Source organism: Urtica dioica, chromosome 1 (genome assembly GCF_054948205.1).
Source record: "Urtica dioica subsp. dioica isolate 48M chromosome 1, U.dioica_male_clone48M_v1_H2, whole genome shotgun sequence".
Taxonomy (NCBI): Eukaryota; Viridiplantae; Streptophyta; class Magnoliopsida; order Rosales; family Urticaceae; genus Urtica; species Urtica dioica.
This window is the reverse complement of record NC_142756.1, coordinates 441,656-456,768: the sequence shown is the minus strand read 5'-3', so window position 1 is coordinate 456,768 and position 15,113 is coordinate 441,656. Positions and strand designations below refer to the sequence as shown.

Sequence of the window (15,113 nt, the reverse complement as noted above, 5' to 3'; positions counted from 1 at the left end):
CAAAATATGTAAAAAGAGAAAAATTAAATATGATGCGGGTGTTGTGTAATAAGGACGAAAGCAAATGCGTTTGAGTGTGCCTCCATTTTTCCTTATTTTCCTTTTTTGATGTGGATTTAGCTGCCGGTTATTGGGCATGTTTGACTTTCTTTGGGTGATTATCTGTTTTATTATTATTTGATTAGTCTCTATGCTTCTCCTCTATCAAAGGTTCTGCTTGCGTCGAGTCCTCGAGCCTTTACGACTATCTTGATCAGAAAGTTCCATATTATTTCTCTGATTAAAGCAAATAATTTTTTGTCTCTTTTAAAATATGCTCCTGAAGTTAATTGGTCGATAATGAAATAATTCATTGGGGTACCTATAATTACATTAAAATTAAATACACTGAGGTTAGGTTAGCTTACTTTCATAGGATGATTATTATGAAAAATGCTCAACATACTCAAGTTTTTAGTCTTACGCGCTTTGTAGACTAGACTCTAAAACAGCAAGTCACTAATGCCTTGTCTCTCTTTGTGATGTATGACATTAAAAATGATAAATGGTAATCTTCAAAACCAGGTAAATCCGTAAATATAAGCAACTTGTAGTCCTGACTCTTACATGATTTGGATTGGAGACATGACGAAGGCTTATCTGACTTTTAGGTAATTTCCAAGAAGATACCAAATATCTTAAGTAGTGGCAAACAAGTCACTTTAATTGTATAAATATACCCTTTTCTGCGAATTGTGATGTATTGATATCATAACTCTATCTCTCTCTCTCTCGTTTTTTGTTTGAGCACATAGTGGAGATCAGATCATACCACCAAATAAGATAGGCATGGGAAATGCTTTGTGTTGCGTACAGGTGAAGCAATCGAACATAGCCGTTAAGGAGAGGTTTGGAAAGTACAGCGATGTGCTGGAGCCGGGATGTCACTGCATGCCTTGGGTTTTCGGCTTCCAACTCGCCGGCCACCTCTCCCTCCGCCTTCAACAGCTTGACGTTCGCTGCGAGACCAAAACTAAGGTTACAACTAACTCGATTCATCTTTGACCCAAACAAAAAAAAGAAAGAAGTTGCATTGACCTTGATGAGCTGTGATATGAATATCAGTCGGTGTTGTGACTCGTGTGCGTATGTATCAGGACAATGTTTTTGTGAACGTGGTCGCGTCGATTCAATACCGTGTCCTGATTGACAAAGCCGGCGATGCTTTCTACAAGCTTAGCAATCCAAGGACTCAAATCCAAGCCTATGTTTTCGACGGTGAGTGATAGTAGGCGATGATGATACAACGGTCTGTTCTGCCTTCGGATGTTGATTTATTTTGTTGTTTCAGTGATCAGAGCGACAGTTCCGAAGCTGGACTTGGACAGCGTTTTCGAGCAAAAGAACGACCTGGCAAAAGCTGTCGAAAACGAGCTGGAAAAGGTAAAGAAAAAAAAAAGCAGAATGAGTGAAGTGTTGAATGAGGTTTGGTAAGTGGGTTTTTTTGGTGAGCAGGCAATGTCGGCGTACGGGTACGAGATAGTGCAGACGCTGATTGTGGACATCGAGCCGGACGAGCGGGTGAAGAAGTCGATGAACGAAATCAACGCGGCGGCTCGGATGAGGCTGGCGACGGGCGAGAAGGCGGAGGCGGAGAAGCTGATCCAGATCAAGCGCGCCGAAGGGGAGGCGGAGTCCAAGTACCTGTCCGGGGTGGGCATAGCGCGGCAGCGGCAGGCCATCGTGGACGGGCTGAGGGACAGCGTGCTGGGGTTCTCCGTGAACGTGCCCGGGACAACCCCCAAGGACGTCCTCGACATGGTCCTCATCACCCAGTACTTCGACACCATGAAGGAGATCGGCGCCTCCTCCAAGTCCACCGCCGTCTTCATCCCCCACGGCCCCGGTGCCGTCGGAGACATCGCTGCCCAGATCCGCAACGGCCTTCTTCAGGCCGACCCCCACCGCGTCTGATCACATCTGCTTTATGTTTCTTTTCTGTGAATAATGTGTGCCACTTTTATCTTCAATAAATGGATATCCATATACATAATACATATACATACACATACAGAGTGTTTAACAAAACAACGTTTGCATGGTGAGAGCTTTCAAGGATGATCTCAAAGGGCATAAAATGAGACTAAAATTGGACCAAAAACCCTCCAATATCAGGTTGATGCTTTAAGCGACGACGCAAACAGAAAAGGTATGTATGTTAGGGCGACACCCACAAGTTTCATTTATTTTTACCACCCAAAAAGGACCACCAAGACAGAGATATAATGCCACGGTCATAGAATAAAAAGACGAGAGCCCACAATTGGATCGAGGAAAAGTGTCATTGTTTTTGGAAAAACCAACTACGCTACGCTCATGATTGCACCTAGGTCGTTCTGTGGTCAAGGCTTGAGAGCCAAAGCCAATCCGACCTTGGCGCTCTTTTCGATGGCCTTGGTGTCGACGTCGCCGGTGATGGTGAAGAAGGACTTGGGCCTCCACTCGTGCTGGATGAGAGCGCTGGCCTTGCCGAGGTTGTTGACGCGAGCCTTCACCGTCGTCAGGGGGTCCAGAGCGTGCTGCGTCCCCACCGTGATCGTGTTCTCATTGCTCGAGAACCGGTGGGTCACCTCCGCCCCCACCGCCGTGCTTGTCACCGCCGACACGCTGTGGTAGTACGACGCGCTCAAACTGTCTCCCTTGTCGTTCCTGTAACATCCCCGTCATACGTTAGCTTCTCTCCCATTCCATTCACTTGTCCATAATCAGATGCGTATTTCAAATGCATAAAGAGAAAGAATAAATACGCACAAGGTCAGAGAAGCAATGAGGTCAGCATTGGAGAAGGTAAGACCAGCATTGCATTTGGTGAAGTTTCCGGTCTTGGAGTCGAAGGAGAGATCGGTGCCAAGAGCAACAACATTGGTTCCGAAGACACCAGAGAAGTTGACAATTGGGTTCGCCGTCAGCCCAATGCTCGAGGTTATCCCTGCATACTCGTGCAAGTATTGCAGCTCAACCTGTGTTCAACACCCAAATGGGTCAAAATCCTCCTCATAATTAATGTCCTAAAGACGAGACGAAAAGAAACGCCGCTGCTCACCTTGCCCGACCTTTGGTCAGGAAGTCTGAAGCTCAAGATTGTCTTCAATCCCGGTGCAGCTTCATCAACAGTCACAGTTGTGGAAAGCTGGTCAAAGAAAGCACATAAACAGTATGAACAATCGGGAAGTATGGCTGATTGCCAAATTGATTACCCAGGCTAAGACTTATAACAGAAGTTGGTTGTCAAATTGATTAGTCGTATGTATCATCTGATGGTGAGTACCACAAAAACTTAACAAATAAGAAACGAATTGAAAACCAAGTGGGTGATTGATTTGCTTACATTGGAGTTGGTGTCAACTTTGATATCAGTAGTGATGTTCTTGTTCTTGAGCTGAGTGTTGACATCAGCCAAAAACACCTCACCCCTCTTTAGTCCCGTTGAAGTAATGGCCTACACCCAAAAAAAAAAAAATCACTATAACAGCGAGAACATAACATCTCAAATTTCTGACATAAAACATTCCTCATATTCACGATGAAAATGCCGTTTTATCGACGTGACAACACATGAGAAAAGGGAACAAAACATTATAAGCTCGAAATCAGGGCATGAAGCTGGAGCAATAAACCCTATATATTCGATAAGGCAATACAACATAAAGATAAATCATAGATGTATAAAAAATAAAAATAAACTCACGACTCCAGTTGGAGAGTAGGTAGTGACGGTGAACTTGTGGTCGAGCTGGTAATCCTTGTTCAGAAGATCTACACAAAGTCGAGACCAATAATCTCCATTAATAAAAGAAAAACTGCACATACACATAAAGTCTGAATTCGAAAACCTAACCCTAATAAAGCCTAAATGAAAAAAGGAATTAGAGATTATGAGAGAGAGCGAACCTCTAGCTCTTTTCCCGATGTCTGTGTAGAGACCTGGACCTTTGGCCATTGTTTCTCTGGAACGAAATGAAGAAGAAAACGAAATTTGGAAGATTGGAGAAGACGAAATCAAGTTCTTCAATTGCTCGGACAAAGGAAAACTTTGGGTATTTGCCCTTGGGTCTATTATATATGACCGATAAACCCTAATTTAAGATTATTATTATTTTTTTCCTTCTTCTTTTCGTTGCTATTGTCAAAATATAAGGGCCGTTGGATGTGATATCCAAACTCGCACTTTTTTGCGTTTCAAGGCTTATTTCTTCTAATATTACAATTTTGAAAAAAATCAATACTTGTAAGTTGTAATAATCAATGTTCCTGACGGTGGCTTGGCTATCTTTCAAACCGACTGGCCAGATATAATTGATTCATGTATATTCTTGGTCTTCGCCCATTTATAAATTAAAAATCAGAAGTCATAAATGCTGATTTAAGATTATAACGAGCTATTATGTTATTAAAAAATTAATAGTCTCATTATAAAAATAGAATATAATTCAACTAGTTATTTTTCTGTGTAATTGAAAAAAAGCCATATGTTTTTTTGTGTGTTTGTGATTACAACTTATAAAGAATAAACGACTACAACCAACAGTGATCCGTTGACCAAGATAAAAACATGTCTTCATCTTGTAGAGGCAAAAATCTAACAACAATTTTCGAACATGAAAGTGAACAACAACTAACTCGATTTCAATTCACAACATAACACAATAGTAACAACTTAACATCCTAACAAATAAAATCGGAAAAAATAGAAAATAAAAATACAAGACAGCACCTAGAGTGTCAAACACGAAAATGACCAAAACCGAGAAGATCGGAGAAGTTGGCGGTTACTTAAAGACTAGTTAAAATATAATGTTTACAATGACCACGTAAACTCCAGATAAACTCCAATTGACTTCATAAACCAGACACTTATCAAAATAACTCTCACACACACACGTGAAATGAAGGGTTATCAGTATAAATGTCAGAATGTAGGTTTGATCAACTCACGTTTTATGCAATTTAAGCACTATATAAGGACATCAAGAAGATGGAAAAAAGAGGTCACTCATTATTCACACGAACTATGTTTCTCACCTATCATTAGCACCCACAATTAGCTAGGTGTAGCTTTTAAGAATGAGCTCCAAACATTTGATTTATATGTAAGAAAAAGGGCAAATATAATCGAAAATTGTGTATAGATCATAATTAACTGACAAACTAACTCCCGTGCTGATAGTCTATCTAGGACACAGATGTTTTGTCTGTCTCTTCTACTTATCTCAGCACATAACCACTCATATTACATCCACCTCAAAAGTAATTGAATGAATTGAATGAGACTTCCAAGTTAATCTACTATAACATTCGCAATTCCGACCACTTCTTTCTTTCTTTCTTTCTTTCTTTCTTAAAAGAATGGTCCTCATTTTATATAATTTTTTTTTGTCCTAGTCATGTTATACGATATGTAGCTGAAATGTAAGTGACAGTGATGGTGACATTTTACAGAGCTAACAAGAAGAAGTAGAGCAATGCTATTGGCAAGGCTATTAGCAGCCCAAAAATGACCCTGCAAAAACGACCCACCAAAAAAGAAAAGAGAAAGAAGAAAGATTAGTAGTGAGAAGAAAGACGAGAAAATGAGAGCGTTTAGATTTTGGTTACCCTGTACTTAAAATTTCAGGATGTACATTGTACTCCTTGGCAAAGACAAAGGGGACAATGCCTTGAGGAAGAGCAGCCTGTAACATTGATTATTTAATCAGTTGTGTGTATGTAAAGATGACGAGTGAGTAGCGAGATGAGACCTGTACAATTGCGACTCTGAAGTTGGTTCCTTTGAGTCCGACGGCCAGGGAAGCGGCTGCCATGAGGAGGGGTCCACCCAGGAACTTGAGCGCCATTGAGAGGATCGCCATGCGGGTCCCACACGCTATTATGCTGGTTCGTGATGCCATGAACAGACCTGTACTCATTGTTCAATCATCCACTAGCTAGGAGTCTGAGATGTAATATTATTATTGCTTTTGAAATCCATATAGACGCACCTAGGCTGAACATTGCCATGCCAAGCCCTCCATCCGCGAGTATTGTGATGGAATCATTCATCACAGCTGGCAATCTCACATTCCACCTATACATATGTATAGCATTAGCAGCATTAGATAACGGTAACGGTGGGAGATGATGGGTGTACCTAAACTTGATGCACGCCCAGACGAGGCCGATGACGGTGGCATGAGTGTTGGGGTTGGCGACGAGCTTTCTTGCGACGGTGAGCAAGATAAGCATTGTGTTGATCTTGCGGGTATTATGCCGTGTGGCATCATGAGTGCCGTCTTCCAACTCCTTGGCATTTGACTCTGACTCTGACTGATCTTGTTGTTGTGGTTGATCTTGTTGTCGCTCTGGGGTGACGGTGCTGGCGGACTTGGCGGCGTTGAACTCGTAGAGGAAGAGCAAGAGGTTGTACCAAATGAGGCTCTGGAGAGCGACGATCTGGGCGAGGAGGTTGGCGGCGTGAGGGCCGTACATGGCGTTGAGGAGGGGGATGCCGAGGATGAGGGTGTTGGGGAGGATGGAGACGGAGAGGCCCGTAATGAGAAAGGAGAGGCCGCCCTTGGACGTGGCTCGAGAAAACAGCCCCAGCCCCACCAACGCCAGGCCCTTCTGGACCACGTCCGACAGGATCACCCGCCCGTTCATCTCGTACGGGTTGTTCTCCGACACGATCTGGAACGACAGCAGCGGGATCGAGAACTTGGCCACAAACTTGTTGATGCCCGAGCACTGCTCCGCCGTGAACATCTTCCACCACCGCACCGACGTGTACGCCAACACCATCGCTATGTACAGAGGCACCGTCGCCGTCACCACGTGGTACACATCGCCTAAAGATATCATTCTTCTTCTTCTTCTTCTCTCTCTCTCTCTCTCTGCGCGCGTGTATAATGGCAAATGAGCATCGCCTTTTATATACTTTCATCCACCATGCGTTGCTTTGCTTCGCTTTGCTGATCGATCATATATTCTTTTTTGCCTATATGTTGCTTTGCAAACATATCAGAAGCTTCTCCAAAATTGATTCTTATATTCCCCAGTGAATGTGAATGTGAATGTGAATGTGAATGAATGACCGTTGTTTGTTTCAGGACACAAATTGTTCCTAATGCCCTTTTTTGGTGTGCCCCATATAATATATATATTCTGATTTTGCCATGTTGCCTACTTGATCATGTATTCACTTTGTTTATTTATTTCTAATCATTAGTATATATTGCTTTCGTCTCAAAGACTGAGATCAATGGACATAATCAGGTTACAACTATATATGTGATTTCATGAAAGCCGAGGGCATTACGGTCATCGTTAGTCAAAAGATTGAGATTCTAATTTCTGAGTTTTCTTGTGGGGTGGCCTTTCTTCTTGTTCTAAATTAAAGGCCTACATAGCATAGCCATAGGGTAGGCTGTGATATGATAACGTTATTTTATTCATTTTTCATCAACACAGTTAATAATCACCCTTACCATAATCCTATCTGTTTAATTAATATTGATTATTGGTGCGCAAAAGTAATTTCATCCAAATGCTTGCCTGATGCAGGCAGTGCTTATTAATTTGTAATAAACATGATATAGTAGTTAGGTGATTATAAGTTAATTAATATGGTTCATGATTGGAACAGTAGCTTTTAATTATTTTCCGTCGTGCGTTTCTCTCTCTTCTAACAGGCTTCCAATAGTGGGAAGGAAGAATAAATAAGAGAATTGCAAGGGAAGTAATTAAAGCACTGAGTTCATAACACTATTAAGGGAGGAATTTTTGCTAAATAAGGTCAAAAAGTGTTGGAATAAGTGTGATAAGGAATTTGCTTTTTTTATTTGGCTTTCGATTTTTTTATTTTTTTTATAGAAACCAAATGATATCTCTTTATTTCTTATCATCTTTCTGTAATGTAGGATCTCTATTATACTATATAAACAACATAAAAAGTCTGGAAACGTATGTGACTAGCTACATTATAATACTTATTGTCTCTGATAATAATAATAATAATAGTTTTACCGAGGAGTTAATATCAGTTTCATGTGTGTCACATCCATATAATATATTCAAAGCTCACTGATTTGCTTGCCACAAAGGCAATAGTATATATGTATGGCATGAGTCATGACTCATGACTATACAAGGTCTAAATTAATTGAATGGTGATAGTATCATAGAAAATGCTTTAGCAAAGTCGCATATAAAAAAAAGGGAATAATTTGACGAGGTCATTTATTAATAATAGCACTAAGGTATCATCATTGTGCTTAGTTACTAATTCATTAAGGGGCCGTTTGGTTTAGTTTTCTAAACTCGTTTTCTGTTTCTAAATTCTGTTTTCTGATTCTAATTTTTAAATTTAAAAAACAGATTTAGAATTACGTTTCAGAATATTTTAAATGTTGTTTGGTTATGTTTTCCATTCAATTGTATAGAGATAAAATAGAAAACAACTTTTCATTGTTTTCTGTTTTCTAAACAAATTTCAAAGAAAACAGAAACATGATTCTAAATCTGTTTTCTAAATTTATAACCAAACAGTTTTTCTAAAACTGTTTTCTAGAATTTAGAATCAGAAAACAGAAAACAGGAACAGAAAACATAACCAAACGGCCCCTAAAATTAAATACCTAAAGACCCCTCACTTATGGACTAATTCAGAGCTCAAATAAGTTCTAACTTAACTTTGAATCCCTTATTCAATAATATCTTTTGTATTAATTCAAACTTTTTCATTCTGTTTGTCAATTAAGAAGAACTAGCCTTTAGTTATAATTTTATTTGCTAAATAAGCGAAGAAAAGGGAAATACAGGTATATGGCAACTTTTGTGTTCCTTGACCTTTTCTTCATGCTTTGTTTTTATGTTTGCATAAGATTCAATGTTATAAAAAATTCTTAAGAACGCAATAACACTTCTTCCATATTTTAGTCACTAAATCAGGCTTGCACTAAATACGCGTATTTGTCAAGACTCCAGAGTAAAGCTAATGTGGATATTTTATTAGCTGACGTTTAATTTTTTACGAATCTTCAAATCATTTGACAAAGGAGCACTTGTGTCAAAATAAAATAAAGTAAAATTGAACCTTGTTGACTATATTGATGTTGAAATTGTCCAAAGAGAATGTCCCTAGCTAGGCCTAAATATAGCTGGATGGTAGTTATTTCTGTTGAACCCTTTCCACCCATTCCCAGCTTAGTTTTAATTAAATATACGAGTGCAATGTTTCGGGATTATAAATGAAACAATAACTTAAAACAACAAATGAAAAACAAAAATGGGCATGTAAGATAAAAATTATTAGTAAAACAAAACACAAAGAAACGTGTTACTAAAAACAGATATTTATGAACAACTAAGCTTGTGGTTGATTTCAAAAGATAATAAATTATGTATTGAGATTGCTTCAGTAAATATAGAATTGGTTAATAAAGGAACAACTTTAATTAGCTGCCTCAAATCAAGGATAGCCCTAAACATTTGCGTTGTTTTGCTATTTAATCGATGCTTAATATCTTTCGGGTCATCTAGACAGTCTAGCTAATAAATCACCATGTTTGCATGAAAAAAATAGTTACAGATCATTGGAAATCCTTGTGTCTTCCATTTCTATGATCCATCACAGGTCATCCCAATAGAGCCTGTGTGACTAATTAATCATATTAGCCACAACGATGACATCATCAAGGAATGTTGGTTTATTGGTCTGTTTGGTTTCTTTTTTTGTTTTGATTCCGAGCCTGCGTGCCGACATTGGCGACTTCGACGAGACGTGGCAAAAGCGAGCTGAGGAAGCGCAAAAAGCCGCTCTGGATGCCTACGATCCAGACCCCGAAGATTCTACGGACGTCTTCAATCAAGAAGTTGGCAAGTAAGTTTCCTAGATGATAACGGCATTGATAGCGAAATGTACGTAGCAAATGATTGCAAATAAATCCAACGTTTGAAGAAGTGGGCTAATCATGTATATGGGGGGAACAGGGCGGTGGAGGGAGGCAACTCGACTCGTCGGAGCCTGAGGAGGTACAAGGGGCCGTGCCAGGCGACGAACCCCATCGACCGGTGCTGGCGGTGCAGAGGGGACTGGGCCAAGGACCGGAAGCGGCTGGCGCGGTGCGTGCTGGGGTTCGGGCGGCGCACCACGGGGGGGCTGAAGGGGCCCATATACGTGGTGACGGACGCGTCGGACGACGACGTGCAGCGGCCGCGGGCGGGCACGCTGAGGCACGCGGTGATCCAGAAGGGGCCGCTGTGGATCGTGTTCGCACGCAGCATGATCATCCGCCTCTCCCAGGAGCTCATCTTCACGAGCCACAAGACGGTGGACGGGCGCGGGGCCAACGTCCACATCGCCTTCGGGGCGGGGCTGACCCTCCAGTTCGTGCGCAACGTGATCCTGCACGGGCTCCACATCCACGACACGGTGGCCAGCCCGGGGGGGCTGATCCGCGACTCGGTGGACCACATGGGGTTGCGCACGGCGGCGGACGGGGACGGCATCACGGTGTTCGGGTCGGCCAACGTGTGGGTGGACCACATCTCGATGTCCAACTGCCAGGACGGGCTGATCGACGTCATCCAGGGGTCGACGGCGGTGACCATCTCCAACTGCCACTTCACAAAGCACAACGACGTGATGCTGTTCGGGGCCAGCGACAGCTACGAGGGGGACCGGATAATGCAGGTCACGGTGGCGTTCAACCACTTCGGGCGGGGGCTGGTGCAGAGGATGCCGCGCTGCCGGTGGGGCTTCTTCCACGTGGTCAACAACGACTACACGCACTGGCTCATGTACGCCATCGGCGGCAGCGCCCACCCCACCATCGTGAGCCAGGGCAACCGCTTCGTGGCACCCCCCAACACCGCCGCCAAGGAGGTGACCAAGCGCGACTACGCCGGCCCCTGGGAGTGGACCAAGTGGACCTGGCGCTCCCAGGGCGACCTCATGATGAACGGTGCCTTCTTCGTCCAGTCCGGCACCCCCTTCCGCACCAACCCCCGCCCAGACATGATCAAGGCCAAGCCCGGCACCTACGTCTCCCGCCTCACCCGCTTCGCCGGCGCTCTCAACTGCTACGTCGGCAAAAAGTGCTAGAATCTTTTTACTTCCTTCCTTTTTACTAGGTTCAGATGCAATTATACATATTCACGGTCATGAACAATAAATAAACACACCTCACTTTCCATGTTTGACAAGATCGCTTTTCTTTTTCTGCTTTTTCTTCTTCTTCTTCCAACCATCTTTTTTGGGGGTAATGGACATCCATTATGTCGAGAACCATATTGAAAACATTTAATTAAGAACAAGATGCCTTGTCTTTCTTTCTCTCTCTCTCTCCTCCACTATCGCTGGCATCGGATTCCTCATGCCGGGCAGAATCATCGGTCGGAGAACCTGAATCGCCCTTGTCCTGTCGCCGACAAAATCCTCATCCTGGAAAAAAGTTCAAAGTGATATCTAACCGTGGGGACACACAAGCATATAGGCACGCCAACTAATTACTTGCAAGCTGGAACCAATAATAAATAAATATGAGCCCTGAAGAAAAACTGATATGACTTGTGTACTTGTGTTTGACAAGGCTTGAGATCGCATAAAAAATCCAAGGTTCCATTATGCGTGATGCACGTGCAGAAGCAAAAAGTTCTACAACATTTCTTATCTTGGTTTTTGCAAGAATAAAAAGAACATATCTACTAATGTTCCACTGAGAATGTGGCCGGAGTGTTGACCATCAATTGTAGTAGCTTAATGAGCACGAAACTCTATTTGCGCCAGTATGTGTGATGGGGCTGGCACACCCGTAAATAAGAAAGAAGAGAAAATAAAAGCTACCTCTTAATCACCTTCCTTCACCAGCTTCGTTCGGAACACGGACCTCATTTGAGAACCACTGCTGCGGTTGTTTGTTGTGCTTCTCGCATACCATATTAGCCTTACTCGCATAATCCTGACTGAATGAATCAATTTTTTTTTTTATATATATAAAACATGACAGAGCAAACCATCCTTGACAACATGACAGAAAACAAAAAACCATCATCATACAAAGTACCCTCATTTTTATGCATAACATAACAAAGAGCTGAGCCCAAAATATAGCATTCAAGAAGCTCCACAAAGATGTCTGTGATGATCTCTAGTCAGAGAGGAAAATACAAAAAAAGAAGCAAGAGCTTGGTTCAAAACTGCTTGCGCTTATTCCTGAAGAACTTGTCCCTCTTAGCGTAGACGTAAAAGAGCATGACGAAAGAAGCGGCAGTGAGGGAAAGGGAGAGCCAGGGGAGCGGCGGGTCGTGGAAGCAGGAGAGGGAGGCGTCCAGGCGTTGGGAGGCGGCGTAGGCGAGGGAGTGCATTGCATACATGTCGTGCTCGCACGACCTGACGTAGTGCAGAGCCATGTCGAAGTCGGAGCGCGACAGAGCCGACACCGCCTTCTCCAGCTTGTACTTGAGCAGGTTCCAGCGCTGGGCGAACTCCACGGAAGCCCCGTCCCTCAGCACCAACTGCATGTCCGCGGCCTCGGCTGCGTTGGCCGCCGTGAGGTTGATGGCGGTGAGGAGGGTGTTGCGGCGCGCGGCGTCCCGCTGCGCAAACGACAGGGAGAGGGAGTCGGAGAAGGGGCCGAAGGGGGTGTGGCCCACGCTCCAGCTGTAGTCCACCAGGCTGGCGTTGTGCCTCGCGCTCCACCCCACGTGGGTGGGGGCCACCCCCCACATGGTCTGCAGGATGGACCCCACCAGGGGCCGCTCCAGGGCCCGCGTCTGGGAGAAGACGTGCCGCCCGTTGCAGCTGTAGTCGCTCACCGTCTGGGTGTTGCGCGTCCGCACCGCCACCACCATGTCCTTGAAGGCCACGCTCTGGTGCTGCCGGTCCAGCAGCAGTATCGACTGCACGTCCAGGTCCAGCACGTACACCGGCACCACCCTCCCCGGCTCCGGCTCGATGGACGCCATTCGCCGCATCTCGTCCCCCGACTCCGACAGGATGCGGTGCAGCCGCTTGGAGTCCAGGTACTCGTTCACGATCATCGTGTAGTTGTCGAACAGGAAGCGCGAGGTGTACGAGTTGGTCGCCCGCGAAACGGCGTACGCGCAGATGGGGCAGTCCGCGTAGCTCACTCTGTACTTCCTGAACACCAGAGACTGCTCCCCTAACACCAGCTTCTCCTCCGTCAGCGCCTTCTCGATCAGCTCCCAGTCCAGCCCCGCGGGGTCGCCGTTCTCGACGCCGTACACGTGGATGAACTGGACTACAAGCTTCTCCTCGAAGGGGACGGGGATTCGGAGAGAAGGGACGAGGAGAACCTGGTAAGCGCTGGCGACGAGGGAGGCGAGGTCGGCAATCAGGGACTTCTCCGATTTGGGGCGGCCGTGGAGAGTGGCCAGGGGATGGAACTCGCCGCGGGGGAGGACTCCGTCGCCGGAGATGGCGGGGCCGTAGTCGACGGGGCCGGCTCCCAGGTCGACCCAGACGTAGCGGAGGTCGCCGGTCCAGACGGTGCCGAGGCAGCGGGTGAAGGCGGGGGAGGAGTCGGCGGCGCCGTGGGTGAAGGCGTAGGGCTTGGACTGGGGGCCCAGGTGGAGGAAGTAAAGGTAGACGCCGTGGAGGGGGCTCTCCTTCTGGAAGTCGTCGGCGATGATGTCGTCGACGAGGGAGTAAGGGAGGGCGGCGAGGGGGGAGCGGAGGGAGGAGGTGGACTTGGCGATCTCGTCGGAGATGGCGCGGGAGAGGCGGGAGCCCAGGGAGGGGGCGGCGGGAGAGACGTCGAGGTGGAGGGAGTGGGACGCGGCGAGGGAGTGGTCGGGGGGAGAGATGACGTGGAAGGTGCCGGCGGGGGTGGCGGCGGAGATGTAGGAGTGGAGGAGGGAGGCGGCGGAGGGGGAGAGGGAGGTGGAGACGAGGCGGACGTGGAGGGAGGGGGTGACGCGGAGGGAGGCCATGAGGGACTGCAGGTCTGGCCGGGCGGAGGATCTCAGGTGCGACGGCAGCGACTCGAACGCGTCCTTCCCCGCCCCTGGGTCCGCCCGGTACTGCTGGGCCAGGAACGCGTCCAGCCCCACAATCGCCGCCGATTCCGCCGAGATCGCCACCACAACCACAACCAGCATCGCCACCGCGGACTGGAGCATTTTGGACAGAGACAAATGGATTTTGGGGAATTCGAGGTTTTGACTCATTTACTTGCTCACTCTAATTATTAGCACTGCTATTTGTAAATTGCAATGTAATGACATGATATGTGTAAAAAAAAATGGCTTATTTTCATATATTTATTTTAACTGGTTCATATCATATGCACAACTCTCAGCCAAGACAATACCGGAGTCCAGCATCTCTCACAAAATAAGTCAAATACATACAAATGTATAGGTAAAGAGTCTCTTAAGCCATGGAGATATTGAAACATAAATCTACAAGACAAAATTTGTGAGCCTAGACCATCAGCATGCTCGGTCTTCAGCATGAGTTCATGATACCATCAATCCTCGGCAAAGCTCTAGTTTTCGGCAAAGAATCATCAGCAACAAGTGCTCGCGAGACCTTCGGCAAGGACTCTCGATGGAGTTTGACGAGGATTAAACCATCGGGTTATATGAAAATCTGTCCAAATTATGATCTAGTATGTAACATATTTCTATTTTCAAGTTATACGAAAATCTGTCCGAATTAAGTTTCTCGTAGAACTTGTCAAAAAATTTAACATAATTAATGTCTTTCGGAAAATCGATTATAAGATCTTGAAAGTCCAAATTTTAGGAAAAATATTACTATAAAAGGAGTTGTACTTAGTCATATGGTATCGTAGTGTCATAAAATATTACAAATTAGGTATTTTGAGGAGTAGATTTGGACAGGATTGCCCCGTTTTTCTAAACGGTTTCTCGTTCCAAGTTTGTTTCCAAATTAATGTTTATTTTTGTCATGTAAATTTAAAACATTCATAAAAGCATGAAAGAGGCTTTAAAGCCTATATTTTCAATTAGTGCCATTTTTTGGTATGGTGAATGGTTTGGTTAGATAGGATTAACTAGAAGATGAAAGGTATTTTTACCTAGATAAAGTTTTACAAATCTATTTTTAATTTTAA

General features: G+C 44.8%; 5 protein-coding genes across 5 annotated transcripts; 2 read left to right on the top strand and 3 right to left on the bottom strand.

The window, feature by feature from the left end:
* The first annotated feature begins 726 nt into the window (after positions 1-726).
* Positions 727-2,174, top strand: LOC149405958 (hypersensitive-induced reaction 1 protein-like). Its single transcript, XM_089613808.1, has 4 exons — positions 727-1,017; positions 1,137-1,257; positions 1,331-1,422; positions 1,495-2,174. Exons 1-4 carry the CDS (start codon positions 829-831, stop codon positions 1,951-1,953), a joined length of 861 nt encoding a protein of 286 aa, XP_089469934.1. The 5' UTR covers positions 727-828; the 3' UTR covers positions 1,954-2,174.
* On the bottom strand, positions 2,129-4,182 carry LOC149405957 (mitochondrial outer membrane protein porin of 34 kDa-like). Its single transcript, XM_089614469.1, has 6 exons — positions 3,931-4,182; positions 3,728-3,795; positions 3,368-3,478; positions 3,083-3,169; positions 2,791-2,999; positions 2,129-2,688 (listed from the first exon to the last, which is right to left on the bottom strand). Exons 1-6 carry the CDS (start codon positions 3,977-3,979, stop codon positions 2,382-2,384), a joined length of 831 nt encoding a protein of 276 aa, XP_089470595.1. The 5' UTR covers positions 3,980-4,182; the 3' UTR covers positions 2,129-2,381.
* Positions 4,183-5,167: 985 nt separating this feature from the next.
* On the bottom strand, positions 5,168-7,021 carry PIN8 (Auxin efflux carrier family protein). The gene is made up of 5 exons (XM_089611686.1): positions 6,167-7,021; positions 6,018-6,103; positions 5,778-5,935; positions 5,635-5,711; positions 5,168-5,539 (listed from the first exon to the last, which is right to left on the bottom strand). Exons 1-5 carry the CDS (start codon positions 6,871-6,873, stop codon positions 5,473-5,475), a joined length of 1,095 nt encoding a protein of 364 aa, XP_089467812.1. The 5' UTR covers positions 6,874-7,021; the 3' UTR covers positions 5,168-5,472.
* A 2,674-nt stretch (positions 7,022-9,695) lies between these two features.
* LOC149405955 (pectate lyase-like) lies at positions 9,696-11,190 on the top strand. The gene is made up of 2 exons (XM_089615367.1): positions 9,696-9,892; positions 10,003-11,190. The coding sequence occupies exons 1-2, from the start codon at positions 9,696-9,698 to the stop codon at positions 11,114-11,116; spliced, it is 1,311 nt and encodes a 436-aa protein (XP_089471493.1). The 3' UTR covers positions 11,117-11,190.
* Positions 11,191-11,351: 161 nt separating this feature from the next.
* LOC149405954 (uncharacterized) lies at positions 11,352-14,310 on the bottom strand. The gene is made up of 2 exons (XM_089612783.1): positions 11,858-14,310; positions 11,352-11,455 (listed from the first exon to the last, which is right to left on the bottom strand). The coding sequence occupies exon 1, from the start codon at positions 14,200-14,202 to the stop codon at positions 12,205-12,207; it is 1,998 nt and encodes a 665-aa protein (XP_089468909.1). The 5' UTR covers positions 14,203-14,310; the 3' UTR covers positions 11,352-11,455; positions 11,858-12,204.
* Between the last annotated feature and the right edge of the window lie 803 nt (positions 14,311-15,113).